At 49.4% G+C, this 15,094-nt stretch overlaps 3 protein-coding genes across 8 annotated transcripts in view; 1 reads left to right on the top strand and 2 right to left on the bottom strand.

Annotated features, from left to right (window-relative positions):
- LOC126577286 (G protein alpha i subunit) overlaps positions 1–6,053 on the bottom strand; it is an 11,733-nt gene extending 5,680 nt beyond the window's left edge. Inside the window, exon 1 of the mRNA XM_050238788.1 lies at positions 4,976–6,053. Coding sequence (XP_050094745.1) covers positions 4,976–5,090 — 115 coding nt within the window. The 5' untranslated portion in view covers positions 5,091–6,053. The remainder of the gene's footprint in view (positions 1–4,975) is intronic.
- Positions 1–15,094, top strand: part of LOC126577262 (putative mediator of RNA polymerase II transcription subunit 12) — a 222,942-nt gene that overhangs the window by 194,479 nt on the left and 13,369 nt on the right. The window lies entirely within an intron of this gene.
- The window catches only part of LOC126577275 (transcriptional coactivator yorkie), a 37,006-nt gene continuing 28,559 nt past the window's right edge, over positions 6,648–15,094 (bottom strand). For 5 of the 6 annotated variants that reach the window (XM_050238773.1, XM_050238774.1, XM_050238775.1 and 2 more), the window contains exons 4-8: positions 12,825–13,025; positions 12,127–12,227; positions 11,883–12,033; positions 11,726–11,790; positions 6,648–11,082 (exon numbers count right to left, since the gene is read on the bottom strand). In XM_050238773.1, the coding sequence (XP_050094730.1) occupies positions 10,978–11,082; positions 11,726–11,790; positions 11,883–12,033; positions 12,127–12,227; positions 12,825–13,025 (623 nt within the window). In that variant the 3' untranslated portion in view covers positions 6,648–10,977. The remainder of the gene's footprint in view (positions 11,083–11,725; positions 11,791–11,882; positions 12,034–12,126; positions 12,228–12,824; positions 13,026–15,094) is intronic. The other variant, XM_050238777.1, reaches the window with a different exon arrangement.

Consider the following 15,094-nt stretch of genomic DNA (forward strand, 5'->3'; position numbering starts at 1 on the left):
AGGACCGATTTCGTGATTCCTTGTGCGACATAAATCAAATGCGCTCCAAATAAGTCTTTATTTAAGTCTTGTGAGACGTAACGGAATTACACCATTCTCTCTTTTTTCCATTTTAATGAAAGCTCTTATCACAGTTGGATTTTTATTACTTTGTATACGGCACGTTTCACATTCCTGACAGAGACTTGGTGGCATCGAAAAGAGACCAACAAATGCCGCCCCAAAAATATAATTCAAATCAAACATCATCACGTTCGTTCTCATGTTCTATCGCTGCTCGGAAGAATATCAATCTAAACCCACCCCAACCATCGATGGATGGTGGACGATCCGGACCAAAAACATACGGAAAACATCTGTCAACACAGGCGCGTCCCCTGAACAGGGACCAACAACAACAACAAAGCGGAAAAGCTCAATCGATGGTCACACGAGCAGATAAACATTGCCATGCGTTAGTGGACCGTCGTCGTCGCCCCCGCCATCGAAGTTGTTAAAGTCGGAGCTACCAGAGAACACGATAAAAAAAGGAGGATGGTAGCAAAAGAGGTGTTCAACAAGGGAAGTTTGACATGCTGTGTCGATAAAAATCAATCAGAGCTGCTAAGAGTGGGGGTGATAGAGGAACATGGTGTTGATGTGGTGTTGCTATCAACTTCATCGTCGTCGCATTGGGGAGACAGACGACGACGACGACAATGTTACATATGACTCTCCCCTATTGACCTGTTCAATGGATAGCCTGAATAGATAACACATTAATGCAGGAATGCGCACGATATGCGTGATTATGATAAAGAAATTAGTGCTCGACATTCACCCTGTTGGAGTTGCTATTGCGTGGAGCTAATGATTTAAATTGCCCTTTTTTTTAGGAATAATTTCATTTTTTTAATTTTTTTTTTTAGTAATTCATTAACACTAATGGATGGAAGATGTGCTGGAGGTAGAGGTCCCAAAAGAGAAACCAATTTGCCATCTTTATGGCCACACTGCATACGATGCCGTGCGATACCGGTCAATAGGGCCGGTGAATGAAATATTAATGTAGCTTTTTGTAGCCAGAACGGCCACACGAACCTACATACGGAACCCTACTTTCATGCCATGAGAGCCATGATCGAGCAGCCAAGGAGCATCATCATTTGGGAAATTATAGGGTCTAGCGAAAGTCCTAGCATTAAGTAATGGAATCATCATTGATCGTGCTCTCGCCAAGTGCCAATCGTCACGCAACCACCAGCAGTCTGCTCGCGAATGGGTGCAGTGCGGCGCAGAATAAAGCATCCAACGGGGAGGAATGGAGCATGATTTTGAGGGTAAATTGCCGACGAATAGCAGCAATACGTTACTAAAAGAAAAAATAAACCTTAACATCTTTATCATTTCAACAATTGTCGTACAGCAACAGACTTAACCCCTGGGGCTAATCTGTTGTCAAGCGAATCGACGTGAATAACGGAATTTCATCAAGCCGTGGCAGTCACTTGCTGATAGGCGTGTAGCGAGTCGAACCAGCCACGGCATGACATCGATATCAGTACGAAATGGTTAAAAAAGTGCATTCCTCCGAGGCCACCACCAACCCCGCGAGGCTCCGCGAGCGAAGGCGATTATCAACACCACCAACCAAGCGCGATGATGATGATGGTGATGTCATAATGGGACCGTCCAGCGTCACCAACGAACGCGAACTAGCGCCCAGTCATTCTTCCAGTCAGAATGAAAGATACTGAACGGTAAAAGACCGGTAGCTCGCTCGACGGTAGCTGAAGGGAGCGCCTCCGCAATGGCCTTCGTGTGATCGAAGCAATGATTCAATTTGTCTAAATTAGCCTGGCCACCCCACAGGGTCACGAAGTATCCGTACTCCGGGGTCCGCCCAGCCTCAAGATGCCTCCAGAAGGTTAATTGGGAATATGGGACGGGGAGCGCGCTCGCTCGAGTCTGTGTCCTGTGTGAGGAGTGCAGTTTAGCGATAAAAATCGTTGATAAAGTGTCACTTTTAAACACTCTCTTTAGCACCAATCAAGGGACACAACGAATATCGCGCACACAATCGCTGTGCAAACGAGTTCGAATGGAATTAGTAACAACGTGCTAATAAATTGAGAAGCATAGGGGTGATAAGAAATGACCAAACCGGTGCCGGCGTATATGACTCATTCACTATTCGCAAAGTACAAAGCCCCTATACACCACAGTGTGCGCATTTTATGAATGAAACTCTCTTTTGAACGTAGAATTCAAGCATCAACAACCGACACGTATGTGGACTCATTTTATCATGCAAACAGAAGGCGGCCACCTCCTCTCGCTCCCTCCCTTTACTCCATACAGAGATCTGACTCAGATGCGCTCGGCCTGTGGCGTGCAAATAGAAACCACTTGGGCGCCAGTAATTTCCGTTCCGTCTGCAAGGCGTTAAGTACGGGTTAAGAACGATACAGAGTTGCGCCAGAAGGCTTGGTGCAGCTGCGGTGATGTACGTCCACATGCAGCAAGGCAGCATCTTCTCTACATGTGTGTTTCTTGCAATCCTCGCGCGGCTTCCGCTTTGGCTCACTTTCTTTCGGAGCGGATATGAAATTGGTAATTTGCTACCACACATGCGTGAGCTCTTCTTCTTCTCCTCACACTCCGACTGTGGTCAATGGAGGTTTGGGAGGATCGTACAGATGCTGCATTACCTTCCTATTCAGCAGCGATCACGTTCAGGTTCTCACATGAAGCGGAAGGAAAGAACGCGTTGCTGATGCTGTCGATCTGACAATTAATCTGAATCTAAGCAATGATCTTGGGAAATTAGTGATTCTTCATTACTTCCGATCGCTTCTCTTGGACCAGACAGATCTATCCGATTTTTGCGAGCGTGCAAAAACCTGTTCATCAATTGATCTTGCCGCTCTTCTCAACTGTTTGCCATTAATTCTGACTTCATCTCGATGCCCTTTTTTCGCCAATCGTCCTACCCTTCGCGGGGCTGGTCGGACAAAAAAAAACCGGCGACGAAACGAACCCATACGGTGCTGCAGCACAATAGAAGCACAATCCTCCCCCTTCCCTCTCCTACTTCTCCATGATGGATGGCAGCAACGGTTGATCGCCGCTTCGGTTCGCGTGGTTTTTACTTTTTACTTATGCTTGACCACCGCGCTGCTATACTCTCAATTCGTTGCCATCGCCGCACCCACACGCGCGATCATGTGCTGCTTTTTCCACCCCCGTCACGGGGGAATGGGAAGAGAATGGGCGCCCGGGTGGGATGCTCATCTTCCTCCTACTCTCTATGTTGCTGCTGTTGCTGACCGTCGGTCGCTAGAGCACGGAAATAACGGAGGCAATTCATCGGACTGGCTGCCCGCTGGCCTACGCAAATATTGCACACATACACCCGCCGGGGTGGGCAGACTTTTTATTCCAGAGCATTCTCTTTCGTTAATTTCCGAGGTACGGGTCCGCGAAAGGGTAGATCGTCGACGCCCAACCCTGCCGGATTACGGAGGATCGCACACTTTGATCGCCAGCGATATTTATCGGGTACCGTTGATCATGTTCATTAGCAGGCTTAGTAGGCCGTCGCCGTCGCCGCGTCAGACAGAGTGTGCATCGCAGTGAGTGGAAAAGAAGCGAGCATAGGTGGCTGAGCTGGCGGTAACCACGGTGATGATGATGATGATGTGTAAAGTAACCAAATACAATCGGACCGATTGTGTCTACCACCAGCGCGAGCAAACCGAGATCGGAACCAGGGAGCAAGATCCTCCGAAGAACCGTTCCGTTCTGTTGCGCGCTGCTATGTTTGTTTCTCCACAGATCCGATGGTGATCTGGGGCCGATACATGAGTTTCCTTCCCTCCATTGCTGGCCTTGGAGTCGTCCGGTGGAAACCCGGTGGACCAAATGTGTTTAATGAATTGGCAACGAGTTGTTTTACGACCTCTCCCTCTCGAATGGCTGCAGCCATTCGAGACGAAGACGGCAGTAATGTGTAAACATTGAGCATCCCATTTTTCCATGGCGGGTGCCATGTGCCACGGTGGTGCCGTATTGATTTCCCGTACTGGTGTAAAATTCCCGGTCCGAAGCGTCTGGCGTCTCTCTGTTCCTGGGTGGATTTATGGCACACGATTTAGTGCTTGGCGCTGGACGACTGGGGCAGTTAGTAGCCGGTACCGGGAGGTGGTGGGTAGCAATTGATTTCTCTAATCGTGGGCCCATTTGTTGACCGTAACAACGCACCAGCCCCACCGTAGCACAGCACCGGCGGAAGTAACGATAATGAGCCACTTAAAGTGCGAATCGGAAATGGATGCGAAATTCGCGCACCGGACCGTTCGAAGCGAGATTAAGCGAGGGGTCGTGAGGTTGAAGCGATGTCAAAAGACCAAAGTCCGAGCCAGCTAATGACGAGCGGATCGCTAGGTAAGGCCAATGCGGCGCTGGAAATGCGGTGTCGATAAAAAACAACACAATTCCATGTTGCACACGGTGTACTATCGGGGCGGACACAGCCGCGATAGGAAACGGGTTAATAATATCCGCATAACTCAGGTCGCGCCGTGTCCGTTACATTTTAATCGACCACCTCTTGGTGCTTCATAAGCGAATTGGAGCATTTTATGTGTCCTGTTGGTCCTCATCGACCTTTTTCGCAGCCAATCCCGGATGGATATCACGGGTGGATCCAGCCGCCGGAAAGTTCCGGGTCTTTTCGTTTACAGCACGCGCGGCTACCACACCAACACACCTTGGCATCGTGTTGGTGTGCGTGTGCCCGATAGGTGCGTTTTGTTGCGTTCCCCGTCTCCCCGCCGCTGTTGAAGGGGTTGTGTTCGATTGCGAAGCCGATTTTGCTTCCGGCGTCGGTTTTTCATTTTCTTCGACATAAAAACTAACTTTTCAAGTACTAGCGCCATAGAATGGGAGAAGGGAAGACAGATTAATGGTGGACGGGGAGAGGTCTTTCACTCACCTAGCAGCAACAGCTTCACCTCGCTGGCCGCACGTTCGCCATCGGCTCGGAGTGCGCGGTCGATGTTTTTCGATCGCTCGATGGCTTCCTTATCTCTGCTCACTGCACAACCCATTTTGATTTGGCTTTTTCACCGAGGGGAGAACGGTGTCGTGGTTCGGGGCCGGGGACGGGGATGGACAGCACTGCGCCAACCGCCTCCACCACCACCCTGGCTGCTGCTTAACGCGGCTGATAACACGTCGCGGTCGCCGTCGGCCGCGATGAACAAACGCACGCACGCACGCACGCACGCACACCGCACACACGATCTTCTTCGCACACTCGATGGCTGGCTGGAATGCTGCTTTTCCTTCCGCCGTTCACCGCTCGATCGTAGCAGGCGCGATTCGGTTTTCACGTTTTTCACTGCAACCGCTCCTTTCGCTGGTCGTTTTTCCTTCTCTTTCACGCACTGCACTTCCAGCGAAGAACGCGCTGACGACGAACGGAGTTGGGAAGAAGAATGAAGCTGACGACCGGGAAGAAGAGCAGCAGCAGTAGGAAAACTCAGCAGATGATGCTGACGAAACTGAGGCGGAAAAATTAAAATCGCCACACTCCGCACACACACACATACACACAGCACCGCCACGCGCTACCGATTTCACTTTTCACCTTTTTCCGTTGCGAGCGTGGAAAACCGTCGACGACGGGCGATGGTGACGCGTTTTCTTTTTTCTCAATCTTCACCGCCGATAGGCCGACAAGCGACGACGAAGACGACGGGGCGTTCACTGCTTTTGTCTTCTTGTTCTTCTTCACTGGTGGCCGAGCGATGCGCTTTTTCGTCACCACCGAAAATGGGGCTGCTGGAAAACGGGGATTTTCACGGTTGACTCCCGGGAGAGGCCCACTTGTTGCGCGGAAGAAGCAGCGTGTCGTCGTCCGTTAGAACAGTTGATTGGGCAGCACGCATATGAGTCACGGTGGGCGAGTGAGCGAGAGGCACGCGCTTGGGACGAGCTAGGGCAGATACACGAGAAAAGGGATGCCGTTCGGAATTTCGACGCTGCAACTAAAACTTCCTCTTCTTCTTCACTTCTCGCGACTTCTTCGAAAACAACAACGGACTTCAAGGTGGTTAAACTAACCAGGGGAGGTCATGGCAATTTTCACACCGCCATATTGGATTTCCTGTTTGACAGTCAGAGTCCATGAAACGAAAAGATTCCGGAACAGCTCAGAGTAGGGTCCGAAAATGTGCTCTACCTTTTCCTACCTGATGCGCCATCCACCGATTAGCGGACACCGTCGCCTTCGACCATCAGTACGGACAAATGACGATCTTGCTCGGCGGGTGATGGACAATCGGAGCAGAACCACATGCTGAGTGCATCGTTACCAATTTAGTCTGTTCAACAAACAAACAAAATCTTCACTAACTGACAAAAATAAAGTTCTATATGGCTTTTCCTGTTTATTCAAAGCATCTTGGTGCAATTGCGAATTTCGAAATTTTCGAATTTAAAATTCAAATTTGTCAGCGGCACGTTACTTTCCGTTGTGATTGGCGTTAAGCATGATTTCTCATTGTTAATTAGTGTTGAAAAATGGTGTAAAGACCCTTTTTTGTCATTTTTTGCGTATTTTTTGTGTGACTAAAAATAAAGCGCTCTTTACTCGGGCTGGATTCTGGTTGGTTGATTTTTCTTTTTATTTTGCATTTTTCGGTCACATGTTTTCTCATTCAGCGCGTTCCGCTTCGCCCTCTCTCTTTCTCTCTCTTTCTCTACCTTCACACCTCCCTCTACTAGTGAGGGTCTGCCAGTGGCAAAAAGACAAATTATTACTAACCCCTTCCTGCGCGCCTGAAAGCTTCAATGAATGCACAATATCTAGCATCAATGCCTAGCTCACAATATACACAATCGTTCGAATCAGAGCCCCACCCTACCAGTGACGACCGATGTTCGATCGAACTGCATTCATATCGTGTTACTGGTGGACTTACTGCTAAGCTCGATAGCCCTACTGCTAAACCTCGAACCGAACGACTGGCAATCGAAGCGAAACTCTCAGCGGTGATCAACTCACGCAATAAGTATTTGTAGCAGTAGAAAGGGAAGGGTGGGCCAGTAAACTTGGTTACTACACGAAAAGGCTGTGAATATCGGTGGCAATTTCCTATTTCCTGTTGTGAATTTTAATGTTTCGTTGGCTTTTGCTGTGTGTTGCTTTAAATAAATAATATGTTAGCCTTTTCTTAAACGAGATACACAAAACACCGTACAAGTTTGTAGTTCATCGAACCCAAATCCACTCCTCGATGCCGAATCGTGTCCCCCGCCACTCCCGCTGAGAAAGCGGTACGGACACTAGGATTGAGGGGGACAACACTAGCTTCTCTACTGAGCTGAGTGGCGCACAACACCTCACCGGAGCGCTCCGGTTGGGCAATGGATTCAGCGCCATTGCCGCCCTCAACGAACCGATCACGGTGTGCACATCAACGTAGAGAACTAGGTGTCCCCGGTGGAAGGATGGATGGATGGATGACTTCTGTGTTTTTGAAATAAAAACAAGAAAGCGAAATTAGGCCTCGATCGGTCGCACGATCGGTGCTGAAGCACTAGAAGTGAATTTGGGTGTCCGCAAGAAAGAGAAAAAAGTGCCTTTTAAAGCTTCGCTTAAGTAGCTGATGCGCGGGTTTTTTGTTGTTGTACAATTCTGATCCTCGACATTCCTCCTCCCAGATCTATTGCGATGTTTGGCCTTCCGCTCATCAACGCAGTGTATATTTTTTAACAAATATTGCTTGATGAGAACAGCAACCCGGAACCACAATGGATGGATGGTATGTGGTCTGTGATGCTGTTTGCGGGCCAGTCACCATCACTGTCTGCTTCGCACCAACTTGGTGTAACTCTCAATGCTGTGGCGCTTGTTGGACCATTTCTCTTCCTACTCGCCCACCTCCTCCTCCTCTTCCTCCTTCTCCTCTACCAGCTTTTTTCTGCATGCTGCCTAGTAGGGATTGCATTTAGCGATAAGAATTGCTTTACTGTGGGCAATTTGGACGGCAATTATGTTACTGTGGTTTGCGATTTCACGACTGAGTCTGACCGAGTGATTGACTGGCTGACTGACTGACTGGCTGGGTCTGGTGTTGTTGGATGTCCTTGAGAAAAGCTGTTTCTGCAGCATCTACTAACCCGCCGCATCTCTGTACGCCGATATGGTCGTTTAGTGGTTCACGTGAGCTGGCAAAATGAAAAACACAGAGAGAGAGAAAAACCCCAAAAAATCAATCGACCATTTTTACCTCCTTCCAACGCCTCGGTGTAAGGTTCATTCTAACAAAAGCACTTTCCCTGCAGCACAACAACAACAGTATTGTTGTTGCGCTGCGAAGGGGAAAATCAAAATACTGAACAAATTCAACAGGCACGTCGTTACCGCAGAACGTCGTTACCTTCTTCAAACTTCATTTAAGTAGTGTTCAAATACCATTTTTGTAACGTGTCTTCAATCTCCAGCGCACCGGGGGCACCTGCGTACCCCCCATATTCCAAATGGTTCCCGGGGGGCAACAATAATCCGATTATCGAAACCAACGCAGTTTCTTTGCAATGTTTTTTTTGTGTTTGTAGTTTTCTTTTTCTTAAGTTTGCTGTTTGTGTATGAATGTATCTTAAGTATTCCTACGACAATTATGATAAAAAAAGAAATTTTCCATCAACCTTCCGTCCATAATCGGGCTTCCAATGGCTACCCTGATCAATGGTGGAAGCGTTGGCGTTGTGTGGAAAGAAATAAAAATAAAATAATGATTTGCACTAAAAGATTGCGTACTAAAAACTAATAAAAAGAAAACAGATTTTTTGCTTCTGTTAAAAAGTAGTAAAATATGTGTGTTGTGTGTTTAAAAACTAACCTTACAAAACCGATTTGTTAAAAATAGAAGGAAAATGGTAGAAATAGAAAATTGGATATCGCTCCAAGGGTCGCTCGCATTCTCTACACCCAAAGGGCGGTTGCGCATTCAATTTGCAAACTCTCGATCACCAAAGACGGCCATCAGCAGCAACAGACGCAGTGTTGGTTCAGTAGACGAGTAACTCACGGTGATTTCCCGGTTCCGTTTTTCCGACGATCCAGAACGATCTCCAGAACGATCCACAACCGTGCAACCATGTGTCGGAGTCAGATCGCAAACGCACAAACGCTCTACCGTTCAAACACGGATTTTCAATCTCATGTTTGAATGGTTTATAACTTGTTCCCCTTTTTCCCGTGGTGCATCCCATGGTACCTCATATGACGCCCATGGGGCTACCCCCTTTTCCGTGGGGACCTGGGCTTGTACGTGGCACAGACACCGTCGAGGTAAAGGCACAGGAAAAGTAGAATAGAATCTATATATCATAGTGCCTACACTTTTCCACGCTCACGCTCCTTCCAATGTGTTATCCTATAACTCGCATTAATCGAACGGGGGACGAAGTGAAAGAAAAGGCACGGAAAAGGTTGGAAGGCACGATGCGTGGCGAGTCAGTTTCGTTTGCGATTTTGCACTGAAGACACCGGCATGATCGCGAGATTGTGCGCTGCGCGATCAAATAAATGCATCTCGGTGCAGTACAGTGCTCGCAGGGAACAGAACTCGCGCGCGCGCGCGATCGCTAATCCTCTCGCACTCCTCTTGCTGCTTCCTTCTGCTCCTTTCGGCCCCTCTTTAGTGCCGTGAGTCAGCGCGCTATAAGCTACGATCCTTATCATTAAAGATATCTTACGGCTAGGAAAATTGGTGGCTTTCTTCCTTCCTTCTCTTCCTTACTTTTCCACAATGATTTACTATCTAATTCCTCGTTCATACGGGATTCATACACACATACGGTCACACTAATCGCTCGGAAAAAACATACAAACTCTGTGAGCATCGCGATGCGCAAGGGATGTGTAAGCAGCAAAGACACATGGCACCAGATGCCATCGATCATTCGATCACCACCACTCACACACCGCGACGGCACAGGCACACGTACAATGTGCACAAACACATGCGCGCACGCACACACACTGGCATATAAATACGTGTTGGGGAGTGGCGGCCATCAATGGTCATCATCAAAAAACCGACTAGACGGTGCTAGCACAGCTCTTTCCGGGTGCTCGCTACTGGCTCGCTTTTCTCGGCTCCAACCAAACTCCAGCCCCCACCGCTCCCCAAAACACCTCACTCACGACGATCACGATTCAATTACTTCATTAAGGCACTTGAATTGCTACGGACGTTTCCATCTGTTTTGCTGCAGAGCTGCATGTCTGCAACGGGCACACACCTATGCTCACCTATGCTCCTCACTGTTCTCGCTCTTTAAGCGCTAGCCACGGGTTTTGAGTTGAGTTGTGGCTCCTTCTTTTGTTCGCTCCCCGGCGGAGATATGCGCACCGCAAGAACAGGGCCCCACGTGTTGCTGACAATGTAGTTCGAAAAGCATGAAACCAGTGTTACAAGTAATTGTTCCGTACCTAAACTTAACGGCTAGCGGAGTCGAACGGTAGTAGTATAGTGTTAGTACTTTCTTGTGTAATCATAATAATCATAACGGAACAGAGAACGGACGACGGGAACTAAAAATATCGTTAAAAATAATAATGATAATTAAAAAGGAAAAGAAAACTATATGGATTCTTTTAACCGGGGAGTAGTAGAGGGCCCGCAAAAAGTGGGCCCCCGCGTGGGTGCGCAAGGTACGGAGGTTCGTTGTGTGAAGATGCGTCTGCGAAAGATCGTCCAAAGATCCTGATTCGATGCGGTTTTCTTCCGTTTCCTCCTTGCTTGCTTCATCTTGGATACTGGTTTTTGAGCTGTGACCATTTTTTTCCCCGTTGGTCAGAGTGATACGAATTTACAAAGTTCCCGCTGAAATCGATGGTTCGAAGATCTTCCTCTCGCGCACATACAGACACGCGCGTACGCACACCAGGCACCCGTACTCCCAGGTACGGTTGGACGGTTAGATGATGTCGTAGAGTGTGTTCTCCGGTTTACTGCTGGTAGGATCTATCAGATTCAGGTTGGTGACGGCATCGATCTTTTCCAGTAACAGCGGATCATCCAGCTGGCGATTGCGCAAGATTGTTGATCATGAAATGAAACGAGAAAGAATTCCAATCAGTGTTCTGTGTTATCGATAGCTCTCTCTATCTAAGCAGTTTGGCGCATTTTACAAAAGGGTCACGCTCGGTTCCATCGGCCATAAATCGATCGCTTTTAATCGTCCGCCTATTTTCGAAGCCGTCACCGCACGCACACGGACACACATGTGCATAGACTTTTCCACTCCAAAAACCCTCCAACCACGACGACGACGACGACCTTGCGGAATGTTGCGTAGTAATTCTTGGCGAACCGAACTGGCGCAAAAGAGCGGCGCGAGATCTGCTTTCGACGCAGAACGTTTTCCTTGTTTACGGTATTTTTTTTATGATCGAAAACGCACCCTCTCTGGTGGAGTGAACTCCTGGGAGCAGCAGTAGCAAAGGCGGAGAAGTTGTTGTCTTTCCACTCAGAAAAAAAAAACTGCCCCACGATGCGGTTTCTGGGAGGTGCGTGCGTTGCGCTTTCGCTCTCGATCACCTCGAGGTGTTGCCCCATCGACAGCTGGCGTTCGATGTGCTCATTTTTTGGCAAAGGTTTTCCACGGGAGGTTTTCCCGCGACCGACGAATATGAATGATCACTCTTCACGGCGGTGGCACTTACCATGAACTCGTCGGGTGTTTCCAGATTATCGCCAAATGCTATAGTGTCCATCGTGTTGTCTGTCACTGTGAGAACCAGACCAGAAAGGTGGAAAATGGAAAGATGCAGTGCATGATTAGCGGGTGGTTTACAGAGAGTGACTACGGCGATTACTTACTGCTCAGACCATCCATGCTGTCATCTATACTGGAGAGGAAATCGGGCGTGTGGGGCATGGATTGCGTCATGGAGGACTCGCTCAGACCACTGTCACCGGACTCCTGACGGGTGTGATCGGCAATACCGGACAGGAACGGATCGTCTCCCATCTGGAGAGGAGAGAATGGAATCGAAAGCGCATTACTTCCTGGGTTCCCCCCTGTGCAGTACCGCTGTACTGGTGGCCACCTTTTGTGACTTACATGTGATTTGATCTCCTGCTGCCGCTTCCGAAGCCGTTCTCGTTCCAGCTGCAGGTTGTATAGTCGGACGGTTTGCTCCTGTACGGCCCAATCTTGGTTCGCTGAAGTGTGCCCCAGCCAGTTGATCGTGAGTGTAAAAAGAAAGAGAGTAAAGAAGAAAAAAGAAATGAGAAAATCATGTTCTGCTGGGGCTCGTCTCTTGCAAAAAGCATCAAACATGCATCTCCCAGCTGTTTAATTACGTGGCGAGGTATTAGAGTAGCATTTTGGGACAAACGAAGCACATTGGTTAGGGTGGTTAGATTGGAATTGGATGATGTGTATGTGGTTAGTACCTACGCGTTCCACTGCACTCACTAGCTACTAAGCCAAACTGTTTGCTTACTACCTTACTATCTCTATAGCCTACTCCTCCCTCCAGCGCAGAACTAGCCACTAGCTTTCCCTTTTACCGAGCACACACTCAACAAAGCATCAATGGTCCCGAATCCTGATGAGCGAATGAGCAAAAGGTTTGAAGCCAGATGGAGGACAGCACAATGATACACGATGAATGGGGGTGGTTGATGGGGCAAGCAACATTAGAACACACAGAGAGGTTCCAAAGAGGTAGGTACAGGAAGGTGGATTCACGCGGAACAAACCAAAAAAAACAAAAACAAACCAAAAAGAAGCGAAAAGAAACCTGAGACACGTACACAATCGAGGATCCCTCCAGGTGGTCGACCGGGTGGCGTGATTGATATAGTACCGTTCGCCCTTCTCCGTGATGCCCTCCTCCCATCCTTCCGGCAGTGGGCCCAGATCGGCGTTGCTGCCGGTGAGCATCGCGGCCGGTGGGGCGGCGTTCGACGGTGGGACAATCTCATTTGTCATTTGAATTGCATCTGGAAATACCACTGGATACAGGAAGAGAGAGGAAGAGAGAGAGAGAGAGAGAGAGAGGAAACAGAGTGTGAATGGTGTATTCTACTAGCGTGCTTTTTTTTTGTGGGTCTGTGTGCCCCACGATCGCGATCGTATCCACACCGCGAGTGCTTTCTTCGTGGACGCCATGGCCAAGAATCAGGTGCCTCACCACTGGTGTGCTGCATCCTTGCATCTTCGAGGAATAGGAAGGGTTGCAACTCCCGAAACTCATCACCATTGGAATCTCTCTCTCCCCGCTGGCTTTGCTTTGGGATTGTGGGTTTCGTGAACTTTCTCGAAGCTCGCGGCATGATGACACACCATGACACACCAGTCCTCCAGTCCGAGCCCTCCTCGAAGGGCGATAACAAACGTTCGGCTCACTCGGATCCACCATCATCACACTTCCAGTCCCCCACCCGCTGGCTTATCATTCGCCACGAGCTGCACTCGGTGGGAGACCCTTCGCACGCCCCTGTGCGATCCCACGTCCCGAGCGGACGTCGCGCTTCCGGAGACGGGAATCAGTTGATGCCAACTGATGACGTGTTTCCCTCGCACCGGTTGCGCCCAGAACGCGGTTGCGACAAAACTGTGTGCGCTGACACATACTTCCGGTCAACGATATTTATAGAGAGCGCACCGGGGTGGCCCTTCCTGAACCCCTCCGGCGAGCATGGGGCAACCGACGCCATAGCGGACACCGAGGGTTGATGTTGTTGTGGTTGCATTCGTTCGATCGATCGATCGATCAATCAGTGTGCAAAGTTGTGTGTGACATAGACGTCATTAGGGGGGGGGGGGGGGGGGGGGAAGGTTAGAAGAACTGCCTGGACGCCTGACCATCCCGGTTTATCTCTCGTTGGGCGGGCCTCGCGCATGAATGAAATTAACCCAAGCGACCACCAGCGCGCAGCTCGCATGTGAAGTTGATCACGTTGTTGTTGTTGTTGTTGTTGTGGGGAGGTTGGGTAGTAGATCGACTTCACTTCTTCCTCGTCTTAGTCTCCGTCGTCGTCAGCGAGGACTATGCGGATCGGCGCGCAAGTGGCAAATAAACAAACAATTGCTAAACGGAGTAAACAGATTCACTGTTACGGGTGGGTGGCATCCCCCCCCCTGGCTATACACCCGAGCACCCACGCAGATCGTGGGACGTGGTCGCTTCTGGAAACGGGGACCACCCAACCCAAGAAGCTGCCTTCTCCCTGGAGCCATTCGTGCTTTTTTTGTTTACAAATCTGATGCTCTGATCGGCGGCGTGGTAACTCGGTGGTGTGGGTAGTGAGATTTTAATTCAGTTTTTACTTTTCACTAGAGCGCAACCCGTCTTCTGTTTTTGTTATCCGCCGGTTCGCACCAGCGGATCTTCTCCCTAACCTCAATCTGCGCTACACGGCATCACTTTTACTTCAACTCACCGCGATCATAGCAGCCCGGTATGCTCCGGCACACTCATTGACGATGACCACGCCAAGAGTGTCGCCTCATCCGGTTCCATTGCTCACTGCCACCCCGCCGGTTGCCAGTGATCTCCGCGATCCACGTTCGCGCGTAATTGTGGTGCATGCTGGCACTGGTGGGGAAAGGGGGACAGCGAACCAGCGAACCGGCACGGAAGGGAATGGAGAGGAAGTTTTATGAATGAACATGGAATGGTGGTGTTGTGGCCGGTGCCGGTGCGGGAACCTTTTTTCATTGATGAAAGTCCGGTCATCTGGGGTGGCGCGAGTCGGCCGTGTTCCCCTTTTTGATGTGTGCAACCGACAACCGCATCTTAGTAGCCAGCGACTGGAAACCTTAAGAGGAACGAGACGGTCCATCTGTATCTCTCTATCAATTCCCTTCTACGGCGTTGTAATGTCTCTTTACTTCCACCATTAATGATTCGTTCGGGTGCTGTTTGTTTAAGGCCCTGGCACAGGAGATGCCGGCATCGGTGGTCATGGGGCTGCACCAACAAACTTTCCCTTGTTGCACACGTTCGATGCGTGTGTAGCAACCGGAAGAGGGAGTGCCAGCCAGCTGCACACATTTGTCAATCGATGCAAAGTGGAGG

This window comes from Anopheles aquasalis, chromosome 3, assembly GCF_943734665.1.
Source record: "Anopheles aquasalis chromosome 3, idAnoAquaMG_Q_19, whole genome shotgun sequence".
In the NCBI taxonomy this organism is placed as follows: domain Eukaryota; kingdom Metazoa; phylum Arthropoda; class Insecta; order Diptera; family Culicidae; genus Anopheles; species Anopheles aquasalis.